Source organism: Podarcis tiliguerta (assembly GCF_965153285.1).
Source record: "Podarcis tiliguerta genome assembly, chromosome: 11".
NCBI classification, from domain to species: domain Eukaryota; kingdom Metazoa; phylum Chordata; class Lepidosauria; order Squamata; family Lacertidae; genus Podarcis; species Podarcis tiliguerta.
In genome coordinates this window covers 37,406,984-37,433,104 of record NC_139544.1, presented here as the reverse complement: position 1 = coordinate 37,433,104, position 26,121 = coordinate 37,406,984, and the positions used below count along the sequence as shown (strand labels likewise).

Sequence of the window (26,121 nt, the reverse complement as noted above, 5' to 3'; positions counted from 1 at the left end):
GTGGTGAACTTTCCCTCAACAGCTGCCTGCCAGGCTTTCTCAGTGTTCAGCAGCAGGTTGAGTGGTCTAATGTGAGAAAGTAACAAGGCCCCAAAGGAAATGTTCTCTTCACAATGAGCAGTCACATCTTCATATCATTTAAGATCACCTCCCAATGCCTTGGTCTTACCAGTCCTGGGAATAACTTTCTATCTAATTTTCATGGTTTGCTTGTTGGCATATAGAATGGTTTTTAAGGGGGGGGGGCAAGGAAAATGTTGAGAGATAGTATTTTTAAACTGTGGATATCAGTGTTTATTGCAAGTGTCCTTAAATGCTGATATATTGAGAACAGATATACACATATTTTATATACTTTTTTTAAAAAAGTAGAGTTTCAGTCTTAATACCCCCCCCCCAAACAGAAATATTTCTGTAACTGTGGTGAACTAATTTTGCTTGAGATGATGTAATAATTGTTTTTGGTTTTTTGTCTTTTGTGTTCTTGTTTTGTATTTTATGTTATATATTATGTTTCTTTGTTATATTTAAATATTTAGATGAAGGATGGTATACAAATTCAATGAATAAAATAATAAATAAACAAATAAACAAATAAATATTTAGAGAACCACAGATAGAAAGCAGGATGGAAGTTAAGAGTCTGGCTTCCATTTTAGATAATTATATTTTATTTATTTACTTTATATGCCACTCCATAACAAAAGCAGTCAGTGATTTTCACTGAGTCTTACTATGATTGTATGACACTTTAAATAATTTTCTTACTTTCTTCTGTTTCTCACCAGGGAGCAGTCCTCAAGATAGCCCTAGAAATTTTTCTCCTAGTGCCTCAGCCCACTTTTCTTTTGCACGAAGGTAGGATGGGTTTGTGTGTATTTGATGTGTCATAATTAATAGTTGGGAATCATGCGCCGCTTTGCATTTATGCATTTATAAAATGCTGGTGGAGGTAAGAAACACCAATATATGTTGCATTAAAATGCAATTCAATTTATAATAGTCTTCACAACTTGCTTCTTGATACTGCTAATTTCTTGCAATATCTAAAGTTCATTCATATAAGAACCAGGATTACCACCTCTTTCCCTTCCTTCATAGTAATTTAATTTAAGTTAATTTAATTAATTTTAAAAAGACTAGAAAACAGCGGCCTGTAATCCAGCCTTTGCAAAACTGTACTAGTGAATTATAGGAGCCCAGAATTGTAGAGTTGGAAAGGACCTTGAGGGTCATCTAGTTGAATCCTCCGCAATGCAGGAATCTCACCTCGATCAGATGGCCATACAGCCTCTGCTTAAAAACCTCCAAGGAAGGAGTGTCCATCACTTCTCATGATAGGTATCAGTACATTCTAAAACCTTCCACTCATAAATTGGTATGTGCTATTTAATGCGGCATCTTGAGAGAGAGTCCTTTGACTTCAAACTAGCTCTCCCACAACTGTAATGATACGTGTGTTGTTATGGGAAATACTGAAGGAGTTATCTACCTCAGTGATTTCCAAAACCAGTTTCCTACTACACTGAAAGGAGCCAACTGGGGTGGAGTACAGTATGGGAATCTGTCAAAAGAGATTGTCACTACATTGTCATTCTGCAGAACTATTAATTAAGCCACAATGCTGTGTAGTGAGTCACCCAGAGAAGAGCTGCCATTGTTGATTAGGGTGACTCTACTGATGAAGATGCCCCTAGCAGAACGAAACCCAGAAAATAAGACAGAGTGAAAGTTGTGTTAGAAGAAGAGTGGATCCTGCCTCATCTGGCATAGGTTAGAATGTAAAAGAACCAATGAATGCCCTGAAGAGAGTGCTAGGTTTTGTCTACCCAGGAATTAATTTTTTAATTTTTGTATAGTTCTTGGAAGATGCATTTGTGATTGTATAGTACTACTGCATCAGTATAAGTGATCTGTTGGTCACCTGAAGTATTTGACTAATCCGAAGCATACGATTACATTTACTCGTGAATACATTGCGGGTTGGTTAATGGCTACTCAGCTGTATCAGAAAATGAACCCGTTTTATATAAAGGAAACTAGTGGTTTCTAAAAAATTGTTATCTGAAGCATGCACAGATAACCAGTGTAGCTGATATGTAGCTTGAGGTTCAAATGCTACACCTTCCTCCCCACCTGTCTCGGCACCCATAAATAGATGTGAAAATAACATTAAAACTGGAATGTTCGAACATGATAATTGTCAAATGCTGGACAATGACCCCACTTTCTCTAGTGGATTCAGTAACCTGGGTAAGAAATACCTCTTCTCCAAATAACTGCAGTCTCCTGCAGTTTTTGCCTATGATCCTTTCTCTTTTTTTTGGTGAAGGAAGCCACAAACCTGAATACAATTCCATTTGTCATGGCCTTATAGAAATCATAGAAGTATTAATGTTGGGAGAGAAAGATGCATAAAATGTTACATCTTGATTATATACAGATTTATTTGAAAATTCCGATTGATTTATCTTGCAGTTTCTATTCTTTCAACATTTTCTTTAAGGATATACTATTCCTTCCCAATTTATTTTCCATCTTCTTTTCATATTTGTTCAGAAACATAAACCACTACTATGTATTTCAGAATAGCTGATTGAAATCTAATTTACATTGTGTGCCAGTTTTATACACCAGAGGAAATACCAATAGGAAAAAAATAGAACTGTAGCATAATAAATTGCATTGATTCTCTGAGTTGTAACTGTTACCATGAGCAAAATTCAAAGCCAGGAATGCGGGAGTTACCCCTTTTTCTATTTGTATATAGGAATTTCCCATTGTAAAGACTAAGTTTTGCCTTGCTCATAGAATAAAACAGAGGATCTTATGCACATGTGTTTTATTGAAAGCCCAACCCAAAAGTTTTGGGAATGAAAAGTTCATCCTAACTTTGCTGATTTAAAAGAACTGTGCATCTCAAAAATCTGAAAAAAGTCTTACCTTACTACTGTCATTATGTGTTTAGGATATGTGTTTTAAATATTAAACATTATATATTTGTGTTCATAGAAATGTTTCTCCCTGAATTACTACTTTCGGCAACAATCTATTTTTCAGTGAGGAATTAATCTGTTCTTTAGCAAGAGGTTCTCATCCCCCCGCCTTCTAGATTTAGAGCAAGTCTTACACAATGCATTTTCTTCATTGCTTTGTTTTCAAAGCTTAATGAGCATGCTAGAAGTGGCAAAGTGCCATTATACCAGCTTCTCCCTTCCTATTTACCCCTCTGCAGCATGAGTGAAATTGTCATCACTCTAGCTGACTGCTATGCATATAGTAAGGATCCTGAAATACATGTGAGGATACATCACAATATGAGACTTAGTTTTCACACCATGCAAGTGAAAGTTGGCAGAGCAAAAAACATAGTATGGTAACATGAAAGGGGTGTCTGTCTAGTTCACAAGACCATCAGTGGTCCATTAACTTCATTTAGATGGTCTTTGGCATGCTTGTAAAGATACAATTAAAAACATTACAACATCTATCACAGCACATTACAATTGCTCCAACAACTAGAAAAATCATTAAGTGGTCCACGAAGACCCTCAGCAACCAAGTGGTCCACAGGGGGAAAAAATGGGAACTACTGATCTATTCAACACAGCAGTTTTCTTTAAAACCAACAAATTTCTAATAAGCAAAAGTTCATACATCCTATTACTGAATGGATGCCACTGGTTGCTCTTCTGGCCTTCTCTGGAAACGTAGCAAGACTGGCATCTCACTATTTCTTCAGGGGAAATAGGACTTCATGGGATTTCCACTTTAGAAGTCACCTTGGTCTGACACCACTTTGCTTTAGCATTATGAAAAAAATCACCAACAGGGTGTGTAAATAGAAGCAGGTCGTTGCATTTACCAAAGTTGAGTAAAAGATAGAGATGGGCTTTGGATAAACAACAAAGTTGCATCATTAAGTTATGTGAGGGATGGAGAACCTGAGGCTCTCCTTATGTTGGACGCCCAACTCCCATCACCCCCAGCTGCCTTGGTTATTGATCAGGGATTATGCGAGTTGTAACCTGACAAAATCTGGAGTACCACAGATCCCCCACCCCAGAGTTGTGTTTCTTTTTACATCTGTTGTGAAATTGGAAGATCTTTTGCAAAATGCCATGCAGGGTACATCCCCATATATTTTGAAGCTGTCTATGCTGATTGTCATGCATGTTGTTCTACTTCTTCATTTGTTTTTTAAATATACTTTGCACAATTATAATGCAGTCATGGGCATCGAAACGAGAGGTAACTGTCACAAAAACTTACTACTCTCTTTTTGTGGTTTGTTAATTTGATTGTAAATTTCTGACTAGGATTGCCAACTGCCTAGAAACAAACCAGCCAAGCCAGGGTTTTTCCTTTTTCTCAGAACAGTGTTGCTAAAGTGGGGCGGGGAAAGCTGATCTCCCCACTATTAGTTAAGCAGCACTGTGTAACCTTATTGCATACACGGGTCACAAAAATGTAAAAGGCTCTCATTCACCACTGGAGCCCAGGAAGACAGCATTGAAGGAGCTCTCTTCACCATTGTGCTGGCAAGCTTACCTGCTTTGCCCCGGCACTGATTAGTAATCAGAGCTATCGGTTGTGTTGGATGCAGACAGTGCATATCATGTGTATGTTATTTTCTACTTTTGTCTGTGAAACAGTTGTAGTCCCCTGTTAGACATGGATGGTAGTGCTGTAGCAGAGGAATTATAAACACAGGCACTAACTGCACATGTTACATGAGCAGAGTATTTAGGCCTCATCCAGCTGAAAATTGGAGTTGGCAGTCCTATGTCTGAATGTGGATTACATGTAGCAGAATTTGAAATTGTCCTACATCGTAAATGTTTTGTTCTACCAAAATTTATAATTTTATGAAAATGTTTAGTTTTGCAAGTCAAGCTGCTGTAATTCTTCGTGCATTTTAGATACATTTCCATGTACATTCCATTTTCTAGCCTGTCATTGTTGTGCATCGGTCTCTCCTCCATCCTGTTCCTGTTTAGCATTGTCTCTAACCGATATCCTAAAACATCCCATTCACAGCTGGATTATTTCATGTGCTTTTTTAAAAAGTGCCTTGTAAAAATGCTTGCTTATGAGTTTGTCTATATTTCCTCATGGTACACCACAACATTTCATGGCTTCTATTTCAACAGTTTTTGTATAATACTGTAGTGTTAACAGCTGTCTTATGTGGCTTAACTCAAATTCCCAACAGGACTGATGGACGACGTTGGTCACTGGCATCTCTCCCCTCTTCTGGCTATGGTACAAATACTCCAAGCTCAACTGTTTCAGTAAGTAACTATCTATAAATAAATAAATAGCTGCTGCTTGTAATATATTCTCAGATTCATCCCTTGTAAGATTTTAAACAATAATGTAGAATTCTACTAGTATCTACAGTAGGGGTAGGGTTATAGGGAGATAGGGGGAGGCTCTATCCCAGCAATACCATCTATTAACATGTTAAAGGATTTTGATTGGATCGCCCACCCCACTATGCTTGTCAAAATATTTACTATTTTAACTTTTTCTGGCAATGAGTTCCCCCCTCCTTTCTCATAATTCATACAATAGATGCTGTCTGCTGAACTTGAATGAAAAAAATTAAGTGCAGTGCTTGAAAACAGTTACAGGCATGCTAGCTAATAAGTAATTGTTAAGGCAGCTCACTGACATAATAGAGAATTTGCACTGATCCTCTGCCCCAAAATGCTATTCAAGTATTTCTAACGAATACACTTTTTTTGTTTTTGTCCCTCCTTCAACAGGCACACTGTGTGTTATAACCACTGTTGATTTCCCTTCTTTCATATAATATACAGTACAACATAATAGTATATTTTATATATGCCAGAAGGTACTTTGTATCCTCCCATAACTCATTTTCACTCATTTTTTATTTAGCAGGATTCCATGCATCGCTTAGCTATAATACAAATAGTTATTTTTCCCGTTACACAGTTTGGGGCCCATTTCCCTTGGAGTAAATCCATGTTCTATTGAAGCCAATCATTTTCACTGCCTGAATAATTACATATTCATATCTTGATAGGTACAACCTGGCTCTTCATACTAATTTTTAAGATTAGGTGATGTTTAGATAGCTATAAGAAAATACGAAACACAGTTAATCTACTGGTAGGTTGTTAAGAGATCACAGCATAAATTGTCATATTCTGTTATTGTTTTAAACCTTCTGGAAAATAGTTTCATGTAAACTGTTATGTTGCGAAAATTAAGAAAAAGCCTTTGAACTATCTGTCATTGGGAAGATGGCTCTGAATAATAAACATAGATAAAATAAAAACTGACAAATTGCCAACTGGGCCCAGATGGCATTCGCCAGAGAGTTCTCAAAGAACTCAAATGTAAAATGGCTGATCTTCCAACAGAAATATGTAACTTGTCACTCAGATTAGCCTTCATACCAGAGGACTGGAAAGCAGCCAATATAACACCAATTTTAAAAAAGGCATCTAGGGAGATCCTGGAAATTACAGGCCAATTTGCTTAACGTCTGGCCTGGGAAAACTAGCAGAAAGTATTTTTAAAGATAAGCTAACCAAGCATATGGAAGAACAAGCCTTGCTGAAGCAGAGCTGGCGTGGCTTCTGCAAGGGGAAGACCAGTTTCATGAGCCTATTAGAGTTCTTTGAGGTTGTGAACAAGCTCACAGGGGTGATCCAGTTGGCATAGCATACTTGGGCTTTCAAAAAGCTTTCAATTAGGTCCCTCACCAAAGTCTCCCGAGTAAGCTTAGCAGTCATTGACTAAGAGGAGAGGGTAATTAGCAGAAAACAGAGAGTAGGAATAAATGGGCAGTTCTCTGAATGGAGAAAGGGGAGTCCCCCAAGGACTGGTATTGGGACGTGTGCATTTTAACTTGTTTATAAATGAATTGAAGTTAGGGGTGAGCAGTGAGGTAGCCAAGCATGCTGCTGATATTGTTCGGGTTTGCTAAAGCAAAAAAGAGATTGTGAAATGCTCCAACAGAAATGAATGGACAGTAAAACGGCAAATGCAGTTCAGTGCAAACAAGTGTAAAGTGATGCAAAACATTCTAATTTCACACACACACATATATGCTCATGTAGTCTGAACTTGTAGTGACTGACCATGAATGAGACCTTGAGGTTGTAGTGGACAGCTCAATAAAGTTGTAGTTCCAGAGTGTGGCAGCGGTGAAAAAGCATTATGACAATCTCATAATGCTGTTATACAAATCTGTAGTGTGACCACAATGGAAATACTTTATACAGTTCTGGTCTCCAAACCTCAGGAAGAATATTATAGAGTGGGAAAAGATTCAGAAAAGGGCATCCAAAGTGATTGAAGAGATGGAGCAATTCTCCTATGTGGAAAGGTTGTAGCATTTGGAACTTTTTAGTTTAGAGAAAATGCAAATAGGAGGTGACATGAGAAAAGCTTATCAGATTATGTATAACATGGAGGAAATAGGTAGAGAAAAACGTTTCTGCCTCCTTCTTATTAAACCAGAACTTACGAACCTCTAGTGAAGCTGAATATTGGGAGATTCAGGACAGATAAAGGAAAGCGTTTATTCACACAGTGCACAGTTAAACTGTGGACCTATGGGCACCAACTTAGATGGCTTTAAAAGAGGATTAGATATATTCATAGAGGAGAAGGCTATCAGTGGCTATAAGTCGTGATGGTTATGCTTTACCTCTTCTGTCATAGGCAATATGCCTCTGAAAACCAGTTGCTGGCAATTGTAGGTGGGCAGAGTGCTGTTATGCTCAGGTCCTCCATGCAGGCTACCCACAGGGAGTGAGGACCTTGGGGTCTCAAATTTCAGCAGCGGCCTGTGCAACCCCCAGAATTGGCATTCCCCACCTCTCATATTCCATTCTAAATCATAGTTGTGGCATTCCCAAGGCTCCAGGCCTAGTGTGACCAAACCAGTCACACTCCCCTAAACCTGCCACAGCCTTGTGGTTGCCCACTACGTGAACAGGATGCTGGACTATAAGGGCCAATGACCTGATCCAGCATGACTCTCCTCACACTTCTTAACCAGGCATAGGCAAACTTGGTCCTTCAGATATTTTGGGACTACAATTCCCATCATCCCTGACCACTGGTCCTGTTAGCTAGGGATGATGGGAGTTGTAGTCCCAAAACATCTGGAGGGCCAAGTTTGCCTATGCCTATTCTTAACTGATCAACCTGAAGCTGTCAGCACAAATCACTTAACTTAAGGATTGTATGTGAGCATAGGTAAGGTAAAATAAATAGAAAACTCCTTTGCTCATTGCTTTTTCATCCTAGATTTTAAACAAAGTGGATAGCATTTCAAAAGAAAATCTATTCATAGTAATATTCAAGCAAGCAACTATTTTGGTCTTCAAGATTTATACAGATGTTTGCTTTGTGAATCTGAATAATTGACTCAACACATGCTTGGAGACTGGATAGGAAATTTCAGTAAGGCATTTCTCCAGAAAGGTGAAGTATTGCTGCCTCGGGATTTAGAAGCAGCAGCAACCTGTTAGAAGGAAACTATAACTGTTCCTCCCCATCGTGTGTTCCTTCTGCAAAGCAAATGTGCCTCTTTACTACACCAAAGTAAATATCCATGTAGGAAAGTGTATTAAGTGGAGTGATTCTGGAACACAGGAATATAGAAAGCTTCCTTATACCAAGCCAGTCCATCAAGCTTAGTAACGTTGACCCTCACTGACAGCAGCATTCGGAGGTTTCCAGTAGGAGTTATTCCCAGCTCTACATGGAAAACACCAGGGGTTGAACCTGGGACTTTTCATATGCAAAGGATGTGCTCTACCACTGTGCTATAAGCCTTCCTCAAAATTGCTTCTGAAAATTGCTTCTGTAACTTTCCAACGCATCATCTTGATAAGTCACCTTCTGCACCAAATTATCTTTAAAGTTGCATTACAGCACAGCAAATCAAAAGGGATAGCTGTAGTTAATGGATGATCATGTTATACTATTTTCATACATATGCTTAGCAGTTTTGTCTGTTTTAAATCCAAGGGCTGAGAGAATACGCAGGAAGGGTCCTTGAAATTGCAAGGCTGTATCTGTACAGATGCATATAAAGTGTTTGCATGATGTTATTGCTTCTATAATCTCTTTAAGGTTGCATTTTTATTTTCTGTGTTCAGAAAGTTTAGGAATAAGGAAGTTATTCTGTGTACAATCCAGCCAAATGTTTAACGTGACTTTAGGGTTATGGTACGAATTTATCTTCCACATGTTTATTGCAGTCATCCTGTTCCTCCCAAGAGAAGTTGCACCAGTTACCATACCAACCAACTCCAGACGAACTACATTTTTTGTCTAAACATTTCTGTGCCACTGAAAGCATTGCCAGTGATAATAGATGTAGGACCACTCAAATGCGGCCACGATCCAGAAGCCTGAGGTGGGTTGACCTGCCAGGAAATTGAAATGATACCTTCATGTGGAAACTCATGAGAAACTATACTTTTTATGCATGTTACTATAACATTGTTTTATATTTTGTTACCTTGTTTAAAAGCATTTCTAAATCTCTTAATATTTGGGGCAGTCTTCATGAATGTAAAACATGAAAAATAGTAAAGCAATACAATAAATATGGAGATTCAAAATATACAACAGGGTCCAAAATTGTGTGTCAGGGAAAGTCTGGATAAAACAGTATGTTTTTTTGTTGTTGTGCTTGTACTAATATAGTAAAATATAGAGCTAATTGTGTCTTATGCCTTTTTAAAAAATGCACATTAGTTTTCAAATGGTCTTCCACTGGCCTTGCCCTTAGAAATGTAAAATCCTGACCTTCACAGTTAAGTTTATAATTTTCATTTCGGTTGCTTCCTAGCTTAATAATCTTTGAAATGTTCTCAGTATATCTATTTAAATGATTGAAAATGTGCTGCGTGACAACATAAATTATTCAGAATTCCTACCATCACAAAAAAGTATTTAGTTTAAATTTCTTCCTCTCCCAAAGTTCTGAGTACATTGTGGTGATTAATAAAAAAGCTACATTCACAATCTGTAGAGAATTAGACTACTTGTTGAGAAACCAAATTATAGGGTGATAGGTTTGCTCTTTTCAAGAGTTTGAAGTTCTCTTGTTCTCAGTAGAGGTGAAGCTTGTCAACAAAGAGAAAGAAATATAGGTGATCTTTTCATTTGTTCAGAACTAAATCAAAATATTTAAGGCATTAGTTTAATATAAAACTAGTGTCTCCAGAAACTACAACTTGCAGAGATTTCCTGCCTTAGCTCCATAGATTGAAATGTTACATTCTTCTGATTCCCAGTTATCTGAGAAGGATAAATTTTATTCTGAACTGTGTTGCATGTATCCTGGAGGCCGTGGTCACTCTAGATTTAATGAAACAGCAGCTCCATATGAAAAAACAGTGAGTTGTAGTGTTAGTGTCAGCGTAAACAAGTCAGTCTAATGTACATATGCACTTTGCTCCTCTTGTACTACCCTCACTCCTTAATTTCCCTTAGCCATGTAGAGGATTGAGAGGGGACAAAATGCAATAAGCAAATAGATTCTGGATGAAGTAGGAGGAGGACAGTAGCTGGTAGAACCTGTCTAGAGTGACATAGCTGGTGTGCAAGAGTCACAACTGGGTCCTGTTATTCAGAGGTCAGTAGGCTCTGTTGCATAAAATGGAATTCTCCAATAGTCAACATGTATACTTATCCTGAAATTCTGTGTCTTTTGCACAGTCCCCCCATCCCCCAATGAAAATGCATTGCAACTACATTACATTATATTTCATTATATTACATTACATCTTACAGAATTTGGCCACAGGCCTAACTAAACAGAGCAGAGATTCTACTTTAAAGATAGTTGATGAGGATTTAGTGATATGTGTGTATTAGAACCTGTTTTCCCAGTTCATGTAAACCTGCTTTATATAGTTTTAGAACTCGCAGAAATTATTTTGATACAAGGGGCATATCAGGTGCCTAGCCTTAGGAAATACATACACGCTCGTTCTTCGTTTCTTATAAAGTAGGAAAGGTGGAAGCAGCCTTTTGCATCTGCAGTATTTAGGAATGAGTTCAAAAATATTGTGCCCCTCAGACTAGCAAATGCATCATTAATTAAGTTAGTCTTAAAATGTCACAAAGACACGGTTGATTTTGCTGCAGCAAACTAACATGCCTACACCTTTGGAAACGAGGAGTGGACTGACTCCCAGCTCTTGAAAACATTGTTTTTATCAGTTTACAAAAAAGCATGTTCAGAGGCCAAGCTGGCTGACATGGCAAGGAACAGGGGACAGGATAGAAAACCAGGTTGGAGGGTTGACTAGAATGGAGTATTGCAGAGGAAGGCATGGCATACAGACTGGAACAGTGACTAAGACCTCTTCACTCTGCCACATTTTGTTGCAGTCCCACTTGTCCTGTAGTAATAATAATACTGACTGCCTACAGAAGAGAGTACATAAATTATAGACCTCATTTTCAGTTCATTCAGTACAAGATCCAAGGGATGATTGGCTTTGCTTTACTTGCAGCCCTGGACGTTCTCCTGCCTGCTGTGACCATGAAATCATTATGATGAACCATGTATACAAAGAAAGATTCCCAAAGGTAAAGATGAATATTCACTGCATTCTAAAGCTGACTTGATAAGAAATCTGTGTTCTAAAAAAAGGTGTTCTGTTATATTTGGTATATCAGATTAATTTAAGCCAAAAATGCTATCATAAAGCAACAATATTCTTTAAAATATTTGTCAGCTGATCTGCAGCTGATCTGTCTCAGAAACAATCATGCCAAAGTTGCATTATAGTTCTCGTCGCTTTCCAAAAAGCTTTGGTTTTATGGTAACAGTTACACAGGGTACGTAACTTTCTAGAAGGTTCTTTGGCAGTGTAAGATGCAATGACAGGATACACAGCCCAGATAATTCCTTGCAAATACATGGAATCCTGGTGGAAGCAGCATGTATAACTTTGTGGAAACAACTTTTGCAAGTGTGTGCTTTAGAAATATATGTTTATTTTTAGTGTAGATATTATTAGTATTGAATTATCAGAGAAACAGGGTTTTTTTGATTGCTGTACAATTATGAAAGGGAATTCCTCTAGCATTCAGGAAGACCCATGTCTTAAATTTAAAAAGGAGGTTTTAAAAACCCGTCTTTTCTCAAAACATTTGATTTGTGCATTGGTGAGTTAACTGCATTTAACTGGATTATGGTTGTTACTGCTTTATGCTAGTGGTTTTAATGTTGTTTGTTTCGCTGACTTGACTATGTGCTTTAAAAGGTTTTATAATGTACTACAGTCCATTTTGTGGAGGATTTCCTCTAAAGAGAGTATAAATCTCTTAAATAAATGCCAGGTCGTTTGAAAGAGGGATAAAATTTTACCTCTTTCTACAGCTCAGTTTGCACACCACATTAAACCATAGTTTAAAAGAAGCTGATTTGATGTGAACGAGCAGTGTGCTGTTGTATGCTGGTCAAAAGTTTGCAGGATACTCTTTCCCCACTCCTTCTGCACTGTAGCTAAAACAAGCTAAAGTGGTTACTTCTGGTGATTTGTTTGGAGGAAACAAACCAGAAGCTCCTGCTTTGGACTACATGACAAGCCAGACTCTGGCTGGTTTTGCCCTCTGTGTGGTAGCAGCACAAACAGGAGAGGAGTGCCACAAGAAATTTGAGTAATGTGCACAAGCACATTGCTTGTTCACATTAAACCATAGTTGGTTTTAAACTATGTTTTCCTGTAACGTGAAAGCCAAGCTAGTATGTATGGCCTATATGATCACCATCTGTGGCCTTTTTAGAAATGGGCAGGATATATATTTAAATAAATTTATTAAAGATTTCCTTTGGTTACAAAAGTACATGCATTGTCTCTTTTTGATTCATTTCTTTATTCTCCTATGTGAAGGTTGTTGCCTGGTTGGTTGGTTGGTTGGTTGGTTGGTTGTAAGTTGCTTTGAGTTGCCCTGGGCAAGATAAAGCAACTATCTAGTCAATCAGTCAATCAATCAATCAATCAGTCAATCAAGTAAGTTTACAGGTTCAGTAAACTTCTATTTTGTCTTGCATGGATTTTAATTTAAATCTGAAGTATGTTTAATAGCTTCTTGATTAAACCCATAAAACTTATTTTGATAGGCTACTGCTCAGATGGAAGAGCGACTTCAGGAGATTATCACCAACCACTCTCCTGATAACGTCCTTCCCTTGGCAGATGGAGTTCTCAGTTTCACCCACCACCAGATCATTGAGCTGGCTCGTGATTGCTTGGATAAATCTCATCAGGGCCTCATCACCTCACGATACTTCTTTGAGTTACAGCACAAATTGGATAAGCTCCTACAAGAGGTATGAACCACATAAATATGGTTTAGAAATTGCTGAGTTATGTTAGTTGAAGAAAATGCAGCTCTGGAGATAGTTATGGCAACTGACCTATAAAAATAAATACATAAGACATGTACAGCTCTTTAAGTGGGTCTGGTCAGTTCAGTGACCTTCACGGTTGTCTAAGGGACCTTAAAGCATATGACTCTATATAATTGGTTTATGAAGTATCTGAAAGCTAGCTTATTTTATCCTAGAATGTAACTTAGGCAGTACCTCTGTGCCTCAGATGAAATAGTCTTATACTCTCCTCTGTTGTAGACAAAATGAATATTATATCCAAGTTTAATTTTGTCCAGTCTAATAATTTTTGCTAATTTTATCCAATCTAGTAATAATTGTGTGGTTAAGGAAAAGCTATACAAAAGAATGTGAATGTGAAATTCATTAGACTTGCAGAAGGCATTGAAAATCTGCATTACATATACCAAGCCCTTCCACCAGCCAGATTTCCTCTTAGTATATTTCACCCTTTCTCCTTGGGTAAGAAAGCCTCCTCCATCCACCATGTTGGCAAGGTGGCTCAAAGTGTATAATTGTATCATTCATTTGCCTCCACCCATCAAGAGTTTTGCTCATTCAGCAAGAGCAGCAGCATTTTCCTTAAATGTGCCTCTGCAGAAAGTCAGTCAGTTGGCTACATGGGTTAGTCCCAGTATCTCTTTAAGCCTTATAAGGTGGATTTTTATGCTTTGGCCAAGACAGCATTCATGATACATGTCTTATAGCAGGGGGTCAGCAAAGTATTTGTGGCTTGGGCTGGTTCTCGGTCCTGCAGATGCTGTGGTGGCCTGAATTGTGTGCTCCTTCTGGTGTGGAGGAGGCGTTCGCAGCTTCCCATTGGCTGCAGAAGCTTCCTGCAGTCAATGGGAAGCAGGCTAGCATCGTGGAAGGTGGTCCCTGCTCTGTTCCGCGCTGGTTTAGTGTGGCACACAGGAGCCAACCGAGCGGGTGGCGGGGGTCCATGGGCCGGTTAAACAACCCCCGTGGGCCACTTGTAGCATGTTGTCCTAGTTCAGAAGGCAGACCTCCATTTTAAAATTATTTTCCCCACTTTGCCTTGCATGAATCAGCTTAGATATATCATACCTGATGCCATTTACATGCTTGAGGGAAGAGACCATTGGTCCTTATCTGTGAATTTGTTTACTGTATCATTGAACATTTTGATGAAGGCAAATTTATTACATGTAGTTTAAAGGTATCACAGAACTGGGTATGCCATCTGTCCAAGTACAATGTGAAATAATATTTCTGAATTGTCCATGGTCAAGTGCTATTAAAATGTTAGCAAAAATAATAAGGTTTTTGAATAATGCTGGAGTTTTTAAGTACATTTTGGGATTTTAAAAAAAGGCTTGGGTTTGCACAATGTTTGGTAAAATTAAATTATTGATAAGATAATTGATTCCAAAGTACACTTTTAAACAGTATCTTTGAGCTCAAACTGAGCTTTTATGGTTTTTATTTAGGTGTCCTTTATTCCCAAGTATGAAAACTCCCATTTTTGCTACCTTTATAGTGTTCATTTCAACATAAATCCTTGCAGGAATGCCTGCTGTTTGCTGGAACTAAATTGTGGGAACACACTTTGGCTTTCTGATGATGCAATTGTTGTCAGTTCCCAGCTGTGACATTCAGTGGATAGCTGTGTCTCCTGCTGCTTGGCACATTGTTATTGCTTTGCATGGCTAAGGGAAGTCACAAGGCATCTGAGCAGCTTGATTTAGCTGACATATTTGTATTAAGGTCAAGGTCAATTTGAGTTTAATGTTTTCTTGGAGCAACCTCCTTTTACTTTTGTGGGATCTTTTTGTCCACAAGCTCACCTAGTATTGCTGGTTTAAGCATCTGATACAAATAGTAATGCATTCAGCATACTAATGTTTGCCAGACTGGAATGGTGAAAATCATTTCTCCCTTTTTGTTTCTTCTCTCAAATTTGCCATACAATAAAATGCAGCAATCTATACATACTGCCTTTAAACTACTAGGTGTTTGAAAAACCTATCCTGAACTTAATTTTTCGTATTGTTTTAATTAAGAGTTAACATGTATGGGATTTTAACTCACAAGTAAAAAAATATTTTGAAAAGTAAGTCTCTAGTAATGCAATCAACCATCTAACTTGGATTGATTCAGGTTCACACTCGTGGATATCTACGAGTACACTGGAGAATAAGTTGTGAATGTAATTTGAACTTTATCCTGCAGCTTCTATTATTCAGACAAAGAAGTGCCTTTTTTGCGATATGAACAAAGGAGCATCAATATCCTTCAGACAGGAGAAGCAACATATGGCTTCTTTGCATTCATTAGGTCTCTGAAAGTCTATTCTTTGTTACGAGACAAAAAAAAGTTTGAAAGAAATTTGGAATGCAGTACAAAACCTCTTCCAATTTCTTTCCCAAGCCTTTTCTTTCTTCAAAAAAGTGCTCTTTTTGTTCCCATTCTTTCACATTATACTTTCAATTTCTTTTCTGATCATCTACTGAATTTGCCATCCCAGTAATTCTGCTTAGATTACTCACCTGCTATTTTCCCCCATGTACATTTTATTTGCTGCTGCTTCCACAGATAGAGGTAAAATGTTTACTCCTAAGGCAGATGATTGCACAGCTCAGATCTAAGGAAATTTGCTCTCATCCAGCAGTGGCAGTCCATGTGCAGAAGCAAGATTCCATCCATAGATTGCTAAACATAATCTGTAAGCACATAAACATACAGTGTTGGGGTTTTATTTAATAAAAAAAATCTTGAATCCAGCACCTATTCTATTCCAGCAGTGATTCTTAATGAACTGAGTTCATATTTCTACCACATGTATACAGTTGGACAGATGTTCACCCTGAGATGCACATAGCAAAGGCAAGATTCAAATGTAAGAACTAACTAGTTTGTACTGTCAATCCTGACATTACAGTTCATTGTTTGGGGTGGTAGGGTGCACTGGTGCCTGCATTAATATGGTTTGGAGTTAGCTGAGCTACCAAACAGTTAACATTGATTTAGCTATATGACCTACCTATAAATGTTATCCTTGTTTTTTCAGTAAATCCAGAGCAACTTACGATAACATTCAAAGCAAAATTAAAGAAGAACTCCTCACAAAACCATTTACTTACAAGCCCTCTTAAAACTAATCTGCCACATATGTGTACCAACTATGGGTTTCCTTCTACAGCATGACTATTTTACTAAGCTTTCTCTTGCACTAAGAAGCTCCCCTTACATAGGAGATGGATGGACACACACACACACCCCACACACACAGAGAGAGACACAGGTTGTGCATTTAATAACAGAGGTATTGGTATTACTTGTGTCAACATGGTGGCTATGTTGAGATGGTAACCCATGTGACTGTAGAAATGATTGTGCTGGAAGAATATGCAGTTCATTTCACTGTATTACGTTTGATTTGTCATATTAATTCTTTCTCTATGTCCGTATATAACATCAAGTCTCTTTTTCTTTATCAGGCCCAAGAACGATCAGAAAGCGGAGAACTGGCATTTATTAAGCAGCTCGTCCGAAAGATTCTTATTGTCATAGCACGTCCTGCTCGCTTACTGGAATGTTTGGTAAGATTATGCTTATTTTAATCAGTTGGGTTGCCATTGAAGGTCAGTGGAAGGGCTCCAATGAATGAGTGCTTTTCATTCAATATTGTTACTTTTAGTACATTTTGAGTATGCCCCCCCCCAAAAAAACCACACACAATGAATTGCAGTCTTAGATTGGGATGCTGTGTAAGCATTCAATAGTGGTGAAATTGTTTTTTATTTGCCTTTCTTGATCTCTGGGAGCAAGTGAGTGAAAGCTAGGAAAATAGAATGCAAATGTTTGAACCATGTGGTCTGTGGATTGAATGCATATGTTCTGCTTTATCTACTCTATTGGTTTATTGAAAGATAGTGTTTTGGATGGTAGGTGTGTAGTGTTTTTACGCCCTTTGTTTATCTTTTGACATTTTCAAAGTTAAGGTTTTATTTCTTCACAAGCGTAGGTTTCTGTGTATTACCTGTATGCCAGAAGTCCATGCTCTTATATTTTAGATTAATGATTATATATATACCTGTTTGGGAGACACTCTGCAGGTCTCCGTGAAATCAGTTGCTTACCGTGGAAAAAGATTGCAGCCAGCCTCATATTTTACTAAGCTCCAAGTGGCTTATCACTTCATGTATTTATAGGTGTTTGGGATGAGGGTCATGGTGAGGAAAGCTTATTAGGAGCGATAGGTGAATTCTCTAGTGGTCTGGTTTGGAATGGGTCCATTTAAATCAGATTATTTTAATGGATGTCTGCTAAATGTCCCAAACAAATACTATATAAAATTAGATTTGTTCCAAGTTTATTAGGCACGAGTATTTTCCTCACAATGTAATTGGGGATGAAATGGGGCCTAGAGATTATCCTGCCGCACCCATTTATGTGGGGTGGGGGCAGCAGAAAAAAGGTGTTGCATAACCATTATGGCCTCTTCTAGTAGTGGTAGTAGTGGTTGTTGTTATTTTACAATTTTTATCAAAGTAATTCAAACAAAGCAATGCATTAAAAATAATGGAAGTACAAATACAAATAAACAAAATGAAAAAGCAGTTCAGTATAGCTGGAAGAGACTTAAATCATATGAGGAAAGGTTACAACGTTTTAGAAAAAGGCAAGTAAGTGGGTGCATGATGGAGGTGTATAAGGAGCAAAGAAATTTTGCATCAGCTGTTAGGTGGCTCTTATCCAGTGCACATCAGCGTCGACTGCTGTCACAGATATCCCTTTAAGGAGTCTTGTATGCACTTCCATTTTAGGACTGTCTTCTGTTTTGAAAGAGAGAGGGAGAGGTGGTTTTGATGAAACAGACTGATAAAAATGGGGAACAATAAATCACCTTCAATGCATCAGTGCCATCACAAAATGATTAGCTGGGGGTTTGTGGGGGAGAGAGAGAGTGTGTGTCTACAGCTGGCTTTGGCACTGAAAGGATTTTGCCTTCCCCATATCAGTAATCGGTCATAGGTGCTAATAGAACTTTAACTTGTCACCATGTTTGTTGTGAGCATTGAGGAGAGGCAGGACTGAGGAGGATCACCATAAGAAGTCTTGTGGGAGTCACATGATGGCCCCAGGTTGGAGAGCTGCTTTTGGCCACAGCATACCCAGGTTGCTCACAGAACCCTCAGTAGGGGCCATAGTAGGCTTAGGAGTCAGAAAACTCCCTGAAGATTTACACTCAGGATGGTGACAGGGGCAGCAACGTCAGCCAACAAACAGGTTGCTCAGTGTTTGGATCGTTGCAAAGCTCTGGCAAGCTGTAATCAATAAAGCTGTCATCAGTCAGTCTACATTTAGTCATTGCCCCAAACAATAGAACTAGCTGTGCACAGTACACAAATATATATGAGCGGAAACATTTGAATTGCAAAAGGGAAATAATGTGAAATCTGCTAGAATAAAACTGAAATAAGAGGAATTTGTACACTCTCTAAAGTTTAGATTTTGTTGTTCTTTCCCTTTGATTGCAATGATAAGCCATTCCACAATGGTTGTGGCAGTGGTGGTGTTTGCAGCGTGTGGGGATGCTATGCATCAAAATTGTTATCATAAGAAAGGCATCTTAATGACTTGCAAACAAATTAAGTAAACACAGAAGATCTCTGCAGTGATTTTTCTTTTCTTTTTAGGAATTTGATCCTGAGGAATTTTACTATCTTCTTGAAGCTGCTGAAGGACATGCAAAAGAGGGACAGGGCATTAAAACTGACATTCCTAGATATATTATCAGTCAACTGGGATTGAATAAGGATCCTTTGGAAGGTATGAGAATGCCATGGACTAATAATAAACAGCTCTTAAATCAAGTTTATTATGTTAGCTGGTTCTACTTTCTTTATCTGGTTTACTTCAACCTTTATAATGATGTACAAACAGCATGGAATAAAATATATAATATTTTATCTATCAAGTGTTAGAAAATAGCAAGTTGTTAGGAAGAAAAAGGAAGATAAAGGATAAAGCCAGTTCATTTTTCATCTCAGGAGGTGCATTGCTGATAAAGGAAGATACGACTGAGCTTCTCAATGCCTTCCCTCATTAAATGTTTTCACGGTGGAAATTTGTGGTGCGACGTTTAGTGGTTTTGAGAAAAGCGGGGACAGCTGCAGGTGAGGTCAAGTCATAGGGCAGGATAAACGAAGGATGATGTGAATATAAGTTATGTTAGAGCATATCAAAACATTCTTGGATAGTCTGGATAATTTTAATATGATTCACTCAGAGAACCAGAAAGAAGTCATTGGGCAAATCTCAGTAGTAAAGGGGGTAGCAGCATAGATAAAAGTAACGCTTTTGAGATGGGTTTTTGTATGTTAATCTGATTTAAAAGAAAATTTCAGGGCAGTCCAGAGGTATGAAGTAAGTGTGCATAGAATTTCAGCCTTATATTTAAGTAAGTGATCACACTCTCTATCCTTGTATTTATATAGAACGAGCCACCCAGAAATCTGTCTCTAAGCAGATACAATTCTTCAGAACAAAAGACATATAGACTACATGGCCAAAGCTTTTGGATTATGGTCCTAGGTTGCTATTGACTACTTAGTTTTATACCAAAACGTTAAATATGGCATGCATTCCTCTCTAGGAAATGTATTAACCTCCCATGGGAAACAGTTAGGTTAGTCTTCTTGCCTATTTAAATCAGTATAGCAAATTGCCCTGGTTTAAAACAATCCTTTGGTTGGCACGTGGGGATAGAACATGGAAATACACCACTTATTGACCTTCTTTAGTATTCTTTAGTATTTTTGAAGGATGAGGACATCTTTTAAAGGTAAAGGTACTCCTGCCCGTACGGGCCAGTCGTGTCCGACTCTAGGGTTGTGTGCTCATCTCACTTAAGAGCCAGCGCTGTCCGGAGACACTTCCGGGTCATGTGGCCAGCGTGATGAAGCTGCTCTGGCGAGCCAGTACCAGCGCAGCACATGGAAACACCGTTTACCTTCCCGCTATAAAGCGGTACCTATTTATCTACTTGCACTTGGGGGTGCTTTCGAACTGCTAGGTGGGCAGGAGCTGGGACCGAAAGACGGGAGCTCACCCCACTGCGGGGATTCGAACTGCCGACCATACGATCGGCAAGTCCTAGGCACTGAGGTTTTACCCACAGCGCCACCCACGTCCCTTGAGGAAAGCTTGACTTCCCCGCAAAAACATGCAGTACCTGTTTGCGTACAGATTCTTAAATAATTTAGCCACATAGTTAATTTATTGCAAGGTTTCATTTCTTCAGGCTAATCAAACAGTGATTTAAGCCCACTTGCCTTTGTAATGTTAAAACCATATAAACAAAATTGGACTTTGACTTTGTGCCCCAGGCTTCGGGATGCAGGCAGCTCTCCGCAAGCTGTGGGTGCCCAGCGGGAACTCCTGTGGGCTCCCAAGGCTTGTGGATAGCTTCCTGAAGCCTGGAGAGCGAGAGGGGTCGGTGTGCACCAACCCCTCTCACTCTCCAGGCTTCAGCGAAAGCCTGCATTCTCCCCATAGGATGCACACACATTTCCCCTTCATTTTTGGAGGGGAAAAAGTGCGTCCTATAGGGCGAAAAATACAGTATGCATGTTACAACAACGTTAGCATGCAGTGGTGCTTGCATAGTTAGCATTCAGTGGTGCTTGCATAGTTCTGAAACTTATCTAAAGAAACATGCAATCCCATCTGCAGATTTTGAAGCTTGTTAATAATTTCAGTGGTATGTAAATTCAGACACATTGAAATAAAAGTTCAATAAGTATAGTTCCCCTATGAAACTATAGGGGAGACTCCCGTTGCTCTGTCCCAGCTTCTGACAACATAGCAGTTAGAAAGCATGCCAGTGCAAATAGATAAATAGGTACCGCTGTGGCGGGAAGATAAACAGCGTTTCTGTGCGCTCTGGTTTCCGTCACGGTGCTCTGTTGCACCAGAAGTGGTTTAGTCATGCTGGCCATATGATCCAGAAAGCTGTCTGTGGACAAACGCTGGCTTCTGAAAGCAAGATGAGCGCCACACCCCATAGTCGCCTTTGACTGGACTTAACCATCCAGGGGTCCTTTACCTTTACCTTTTACCTTCATTGTTAGTATCAGGTCAGATCTAGTTGACTAAGTTTATAAAAACAAGTTTATAACAAGGATATATTTTCAGTTGTAAGCGAGTGAGCCTCTTAATACGACAATGAAATTTGTTTTCCAGTAATTGTGCTTAGGATTTCAGCCTTTATGTTTTTCCTCCTTTTTGTTATAGTTTCTAAAGTATCTTTTCTTCAAGTGAAATGATGCGTGCAGTACTTCAAGATAATGCCAGATAACCTATACTGTACTGAAAGCAATAGCACAACAGATTCATCATTTATTGGAGCCTGGTTGTTGTATTTCAGAAATGTTCCCTGGGGAGAAATGTTTCCCCATGGCTTTTAAATTACCATCTTTACCTTTTTGAATCATGAGTCTTTAGAAATGGTTTAAATCAATGGAATAAAAAAGCAGATGTTTAATGGTATTTAGATGAGTTTTAAAAAATGTCTTCAGGCATTGCAAAATGGTTCCTTAACTTCCTGCTTCAAAAGCTGACTCGTGGTTTCATTCCATTACTACCTACTGTTTACAAATAATGTGTGTTTCTCAGATAATGGTTATTTTGCAAAAGTAATGTTTAAAACGGAACCATTTTAATTTTCTTATTTATGAATATAATTTTTGGATTGAGAAGGTTGTCAAAGTACATTAATGGCTTAGGTCTTGCCAAGCCCAAAAAAGCGGATGGGAAAACTCACTCTCAGCAGTTCCATGATAAAATCCCATATTTTCTAACTTACTAGTAAAGCTAATACAAAGTTTTTTATTGTTGTAGGTGGCCATGTTGGCTTTGATTTAAAAGAAACACCTACATGCATTCTTGACTTGGATTGTATTAATGATTTCTTCCGTGTGTGTGTTTAGTTTATGAATTGGTTTTTGCTGTTATGGGATGGTTTCTGTCAGGGAACTGCCATCGGAGCAGGAGGAGGTGAGAGGGCTCCCGGATGATGGTGGAGAGGGTCCCAGTAGGAGGAGGGATAGCCCATACGCTGGGGAAGGAAATCAGCGTAACACCAGTGGAGAAGGGGAGGAGATAGAGGAAGCGGAGAGGTGGCTCCAGGACTCTTCGCAGGAGACAAGCGGAGAGGGGACAAGTGCTCCGTTACCCACACCCACAGCGCGCAAAAAGCTTTCGCGCAGGCAACGGGGGAGGAGACTGGGCGTCAAGCAGCTTTTATGTTGGAAGCGGTTTAAGAAACGCCCACTGACGGATTCTGCCAGCGACTGAAGCAGCCACGAGATAGGGGCTGCTCTGTCAGAAAGGGTTCAACCATGCAAGCTAGCCATGAGTAAAGGCAACTTACGCACAAGCAATCCCTAGAACCATTACAGTTTCCTTTGTGTTTTATTTTTTAAAGCTGATGTGAGGGTGGCTCTACTTAGCCTCCACCGTTGGAGGCAGCTGAAAACCACAGGAGGGGAGAGTGCTCTTGGGCTCAAATCCTGCTTGTTGGTTTCCCATAGGCAACTGTTTAGTCACTGTGAGAACAGGATGCTGAACTAGATGGACTGTTGGCCTGATCCACCGGGCTCTTTAAGAACATAAGAAGAGCCTGCTGGATCAGGCCAATAGCCCAATATTGACATGTACATACTATGGATTGGATCCTGATATGCGCTCAGTGGAGGTACACTGGTGCTGGACAAATGGGGCAAGGTGGAGATTTTTGCCATTTCCTCTTTTCCAACCACCTTAAATTTTTATCAGGGAGGTGGCACTACAAATACATTTTTTAACTATTACTTTCATTAGCGTGACTTTGTATTATTAGTTCTTACACCAATATAAATGAAGATGTAGTTGAACTTCAAAGTGTTATGCCTTAAGTAAATTGTATTTCCCTGTATCAGTTAAAACATTGCACCCTCTGTCTTTTAGCCCATTATTTTAATAAATATTCAAACTGTATTCTTAAAATATAGTGTACTTTGTTTTTATATTGTAGAAATAGCCCAGCTAGCAAACTATGACAGTGGAACTGCAGCAACTCCAGAAACTGATGAATCAGTTAGTGTAAGTCTTTTGCTACGTTGGCCTATGTTTTCTTATAATGAGTTCAAAATAGACAGTTGGCTGTATTGTTTCATTTCATTATCTTATAAAAGTGTGCAGCATACATCCTATTTGTCTTTTGTAATCCATATAAATGTAGCAGTTATATGAGAAATTAGTTTGGAGGGTTACTTTCTTTATTCTCATATTTATCTATTTAGTTGTAATCAAAGACCACTCTTTTTTGACAATATTATTTTTGCTTTATATTAATAGAAAAAATAAAAATAAGTAATTTGTGCATTTTGCGAAATAGAAGAGAATGGTTATCCGCACTGCCATTCTATTCATTAATCAAGCAATTTGTCCAGTAAGAGAGCACTTCTAGGACTTGGCACCTAGACATTCTGTTGTTGTGCCCATAACCTAGGTTTAAGGTGCCATTTAGCTCCTAGATTTCACATCTCAGTTTCTAACACCGGTTCTAAGTAGACCCACTTCGTATACAGTGGTATATACTGTGGTATATACTTCGTATACCACTGTATATTGCAACTTTTTATGCCTAGTGTAACTGGATTTTTTCTTTTATTTTAAAGAGTTCCAATGCATCCCTTAAACTTAAAAGGAAGCCTCGTGAAAGTGATTTTGAGACAATTAAGCTGATTAGTAATGGAGCATATGGGTGAGTACTCTTATAATAAATAAGGCTCATGGCTTTTGCATGCAAGTCTGTATACTGTTCAAAATGAAACTTCTTACTTCTTGGCTGGTAAACAAGTTTGTATAGAAAAATGTAATTAAATAATTATTCTATATTGGTAATGACATGAATAGCTCTTAAATGGGGAAAGGGGTTCCCATTTTATTATTATTATTTTATCTTTGGTACAACTACTGCTTAAAATAGAGCATAAAGCTTATGTTGAAATCATTTGTCTTTTTCATTGTTTAGTGTTAACAAAACACATTCATTGGTTTTCTTTATTTGTTTGGGTTATTAATACTAAGTTCAGAAGGTTAGAAATTTGATGCCCTGTGTTCAGTCAAATTGGACCACTATTTCCAAGTAAAAAGGTAGCACTTACTAATAACTTAGCTGTTAAGAATTTTAGTACCATTAAACAATAATTATACTATTTCTTTTGTGGATGCAAAGCAATAAACTGTTTCACAGGCACTTAATGCTGTTTATTACTAGTATAAACTGAAAATAAAGTTAATGTTGTCAGACAACATTTTTCCTTTTGGTGTTTTCCAGGCCATTAATTTTCTGCAGTCCCATAAATAAGTGAGGTCTAGCTTATGGTTCATTGATTTATTTTCAGAAATGTCACCGGGTATATTTTTCTGATGTAGTTCATTAATGTTTTTATTATGATAGTGTAACATGCTGTTTCTTCCAAATGGAAGCATTTTGATTGAACCAAATATGTATGTATATAAAAAGGTAAAGGGACCCCTGACCATTAGGTCCAGTCGTGGACGATTCTGGGGTTGCGGCGCTCATCTCGCTTTACTGGCCAAGGGAGCCAGTGTTTGTCCGCAGACAGTTTTTCCGGGTCATGTAGCCAGCATGACTAAGCTGCTTCTGGTGAAACCAGAGCAGCACACGGAAATGCCATTTACCTATTCCCGCCAGAGCGGTACTTGCACTTTGACGTGCTTTCGAACCTCCTAGGTTGGCAGGAGCAGGGACTGAACAATGGGAGCTCACCCTGTCGCTGGGATTCGAACCACCAACCTCCTGATCTTTATTTGTTTGGTTCCGTTATGGAATTAGGTGCCTTCATTAGAGAGTTTACATGCTATGTTTCAAAATATAATGTGCGCCTTTCCCCTAAGTTTCAGGAAGTATCTTTTTTAAAAGCTGGCTGAGAATTGGAGGAATAGATTCATTTGTATGGGGGAATAAATTCATTCATGTGAATTAAAATACTTTATATCACATGAGATACACTAGGCTATTGGGAATGAATGGTTGAGAATATACAAGAAGTTAAACAAGCTGTGAATCAGTAAACATGTAGGATGCAGGCCAAGTCATTAATATCTTCACAAGCTGTCTTGTCTTAGGCTTTCCTCTGTAAGCCAAATCTTGTGTTTCTTGCACATAAATTGTTTATTGTTGCAGATGCAATGTGTTCTCTCCCCCTCCTTCCCAATTATTTTAACCTCAGAACAGAAGTTTCATTCACAATTGTTGCACTTAATCCCTCATCGGTATGCTTTGGTGAAACAGTTTGATAGCCATTCCTAGTTTTGTTGAAGGTTACATAATTACAGTTGCTGTGCACCTCAGTTAGGTCTTCTCGAGACTTTGCTAGTGAGCAGCAGGGAAATAAACATATGTGGCTGATACATACACAAAATAATTAGCAAAACCTATTGTTAGTTGTGTTGTTTTAAGTTTGAGAAGGGTGATTCTCTTTCACTTTTGGGATTAAAGGAAGATTGCTTTTTCTCATTTTTCCTAGTAGAATAGAAGCATTTATAAACTATCCAATTTGTAGAGATTACTATTAGCACTGTGGGGAAAATGTTTCAGATCTTGTCTTTGCCATTGTAGGGGCACTTCTGCCCTATTCTCATCCTAATGAACCATCCATAATGGGTTAGAG

The 26,121-nt window shown here is 38.5% G+C and overlaps 1 protein-coding gene across 21 annotated transcripts in view; it reads left to right on the top strand.

Moving 5' to 3' along the window:
• The window catches only part of MAST4 (microtubule associated serine/threonine kinase family member 4), a gene marked incomplete at its 5' end in the record, with an annotated part of 197,844 nt that overhangs the window by 136,158 nt on the left and 35,565 nt on the right, over positions 1-26,121 (top strand). For 15 of the 21 annotated variants that reach the window (XM_083403588.1, XM_083403581.1, XM_083403589.1 and 12 more), the window contains 9 exons: positions 789-858; positions 5,216-5,294; positions 9,255-9,412; positions 11,526-11,601; positions 13,142-13,351; positions 16,873-16,974; positions 19,075-19,207; positions 23,454-23,521; positions 24,100-24,185. In XM_083403588.1, coding sequence (XP_083259714.1) covers positions 789-858; positions 5,216-5,294; positions 9,255-9,412; positions 11,526-11,601; positions 13,142-13,351; positions 16,873-16,974; positions 19,075-19,207; positions 23,454-23,521; positions 24,100-24,185 — 982 coding nt within the window. Of the gene's footprint in view, positions 1-788; positions 859-4,230; positions 4,252-5,215; positions 5,295-9,254; positions 9,413-11,525; positions 11,602-13,141; positions 13,352-16,872; positions 16,975-19,074; positions 19,208-23,453; positions 23,522-24,099; positions 24,186-26,121 lie in introns of all 21 variants that reach the window. The other 6 variants (XM_083403585.1, XM_083403571.1, XM_083403587.1 and 3 more) reach the window with 1 other exon arrangement.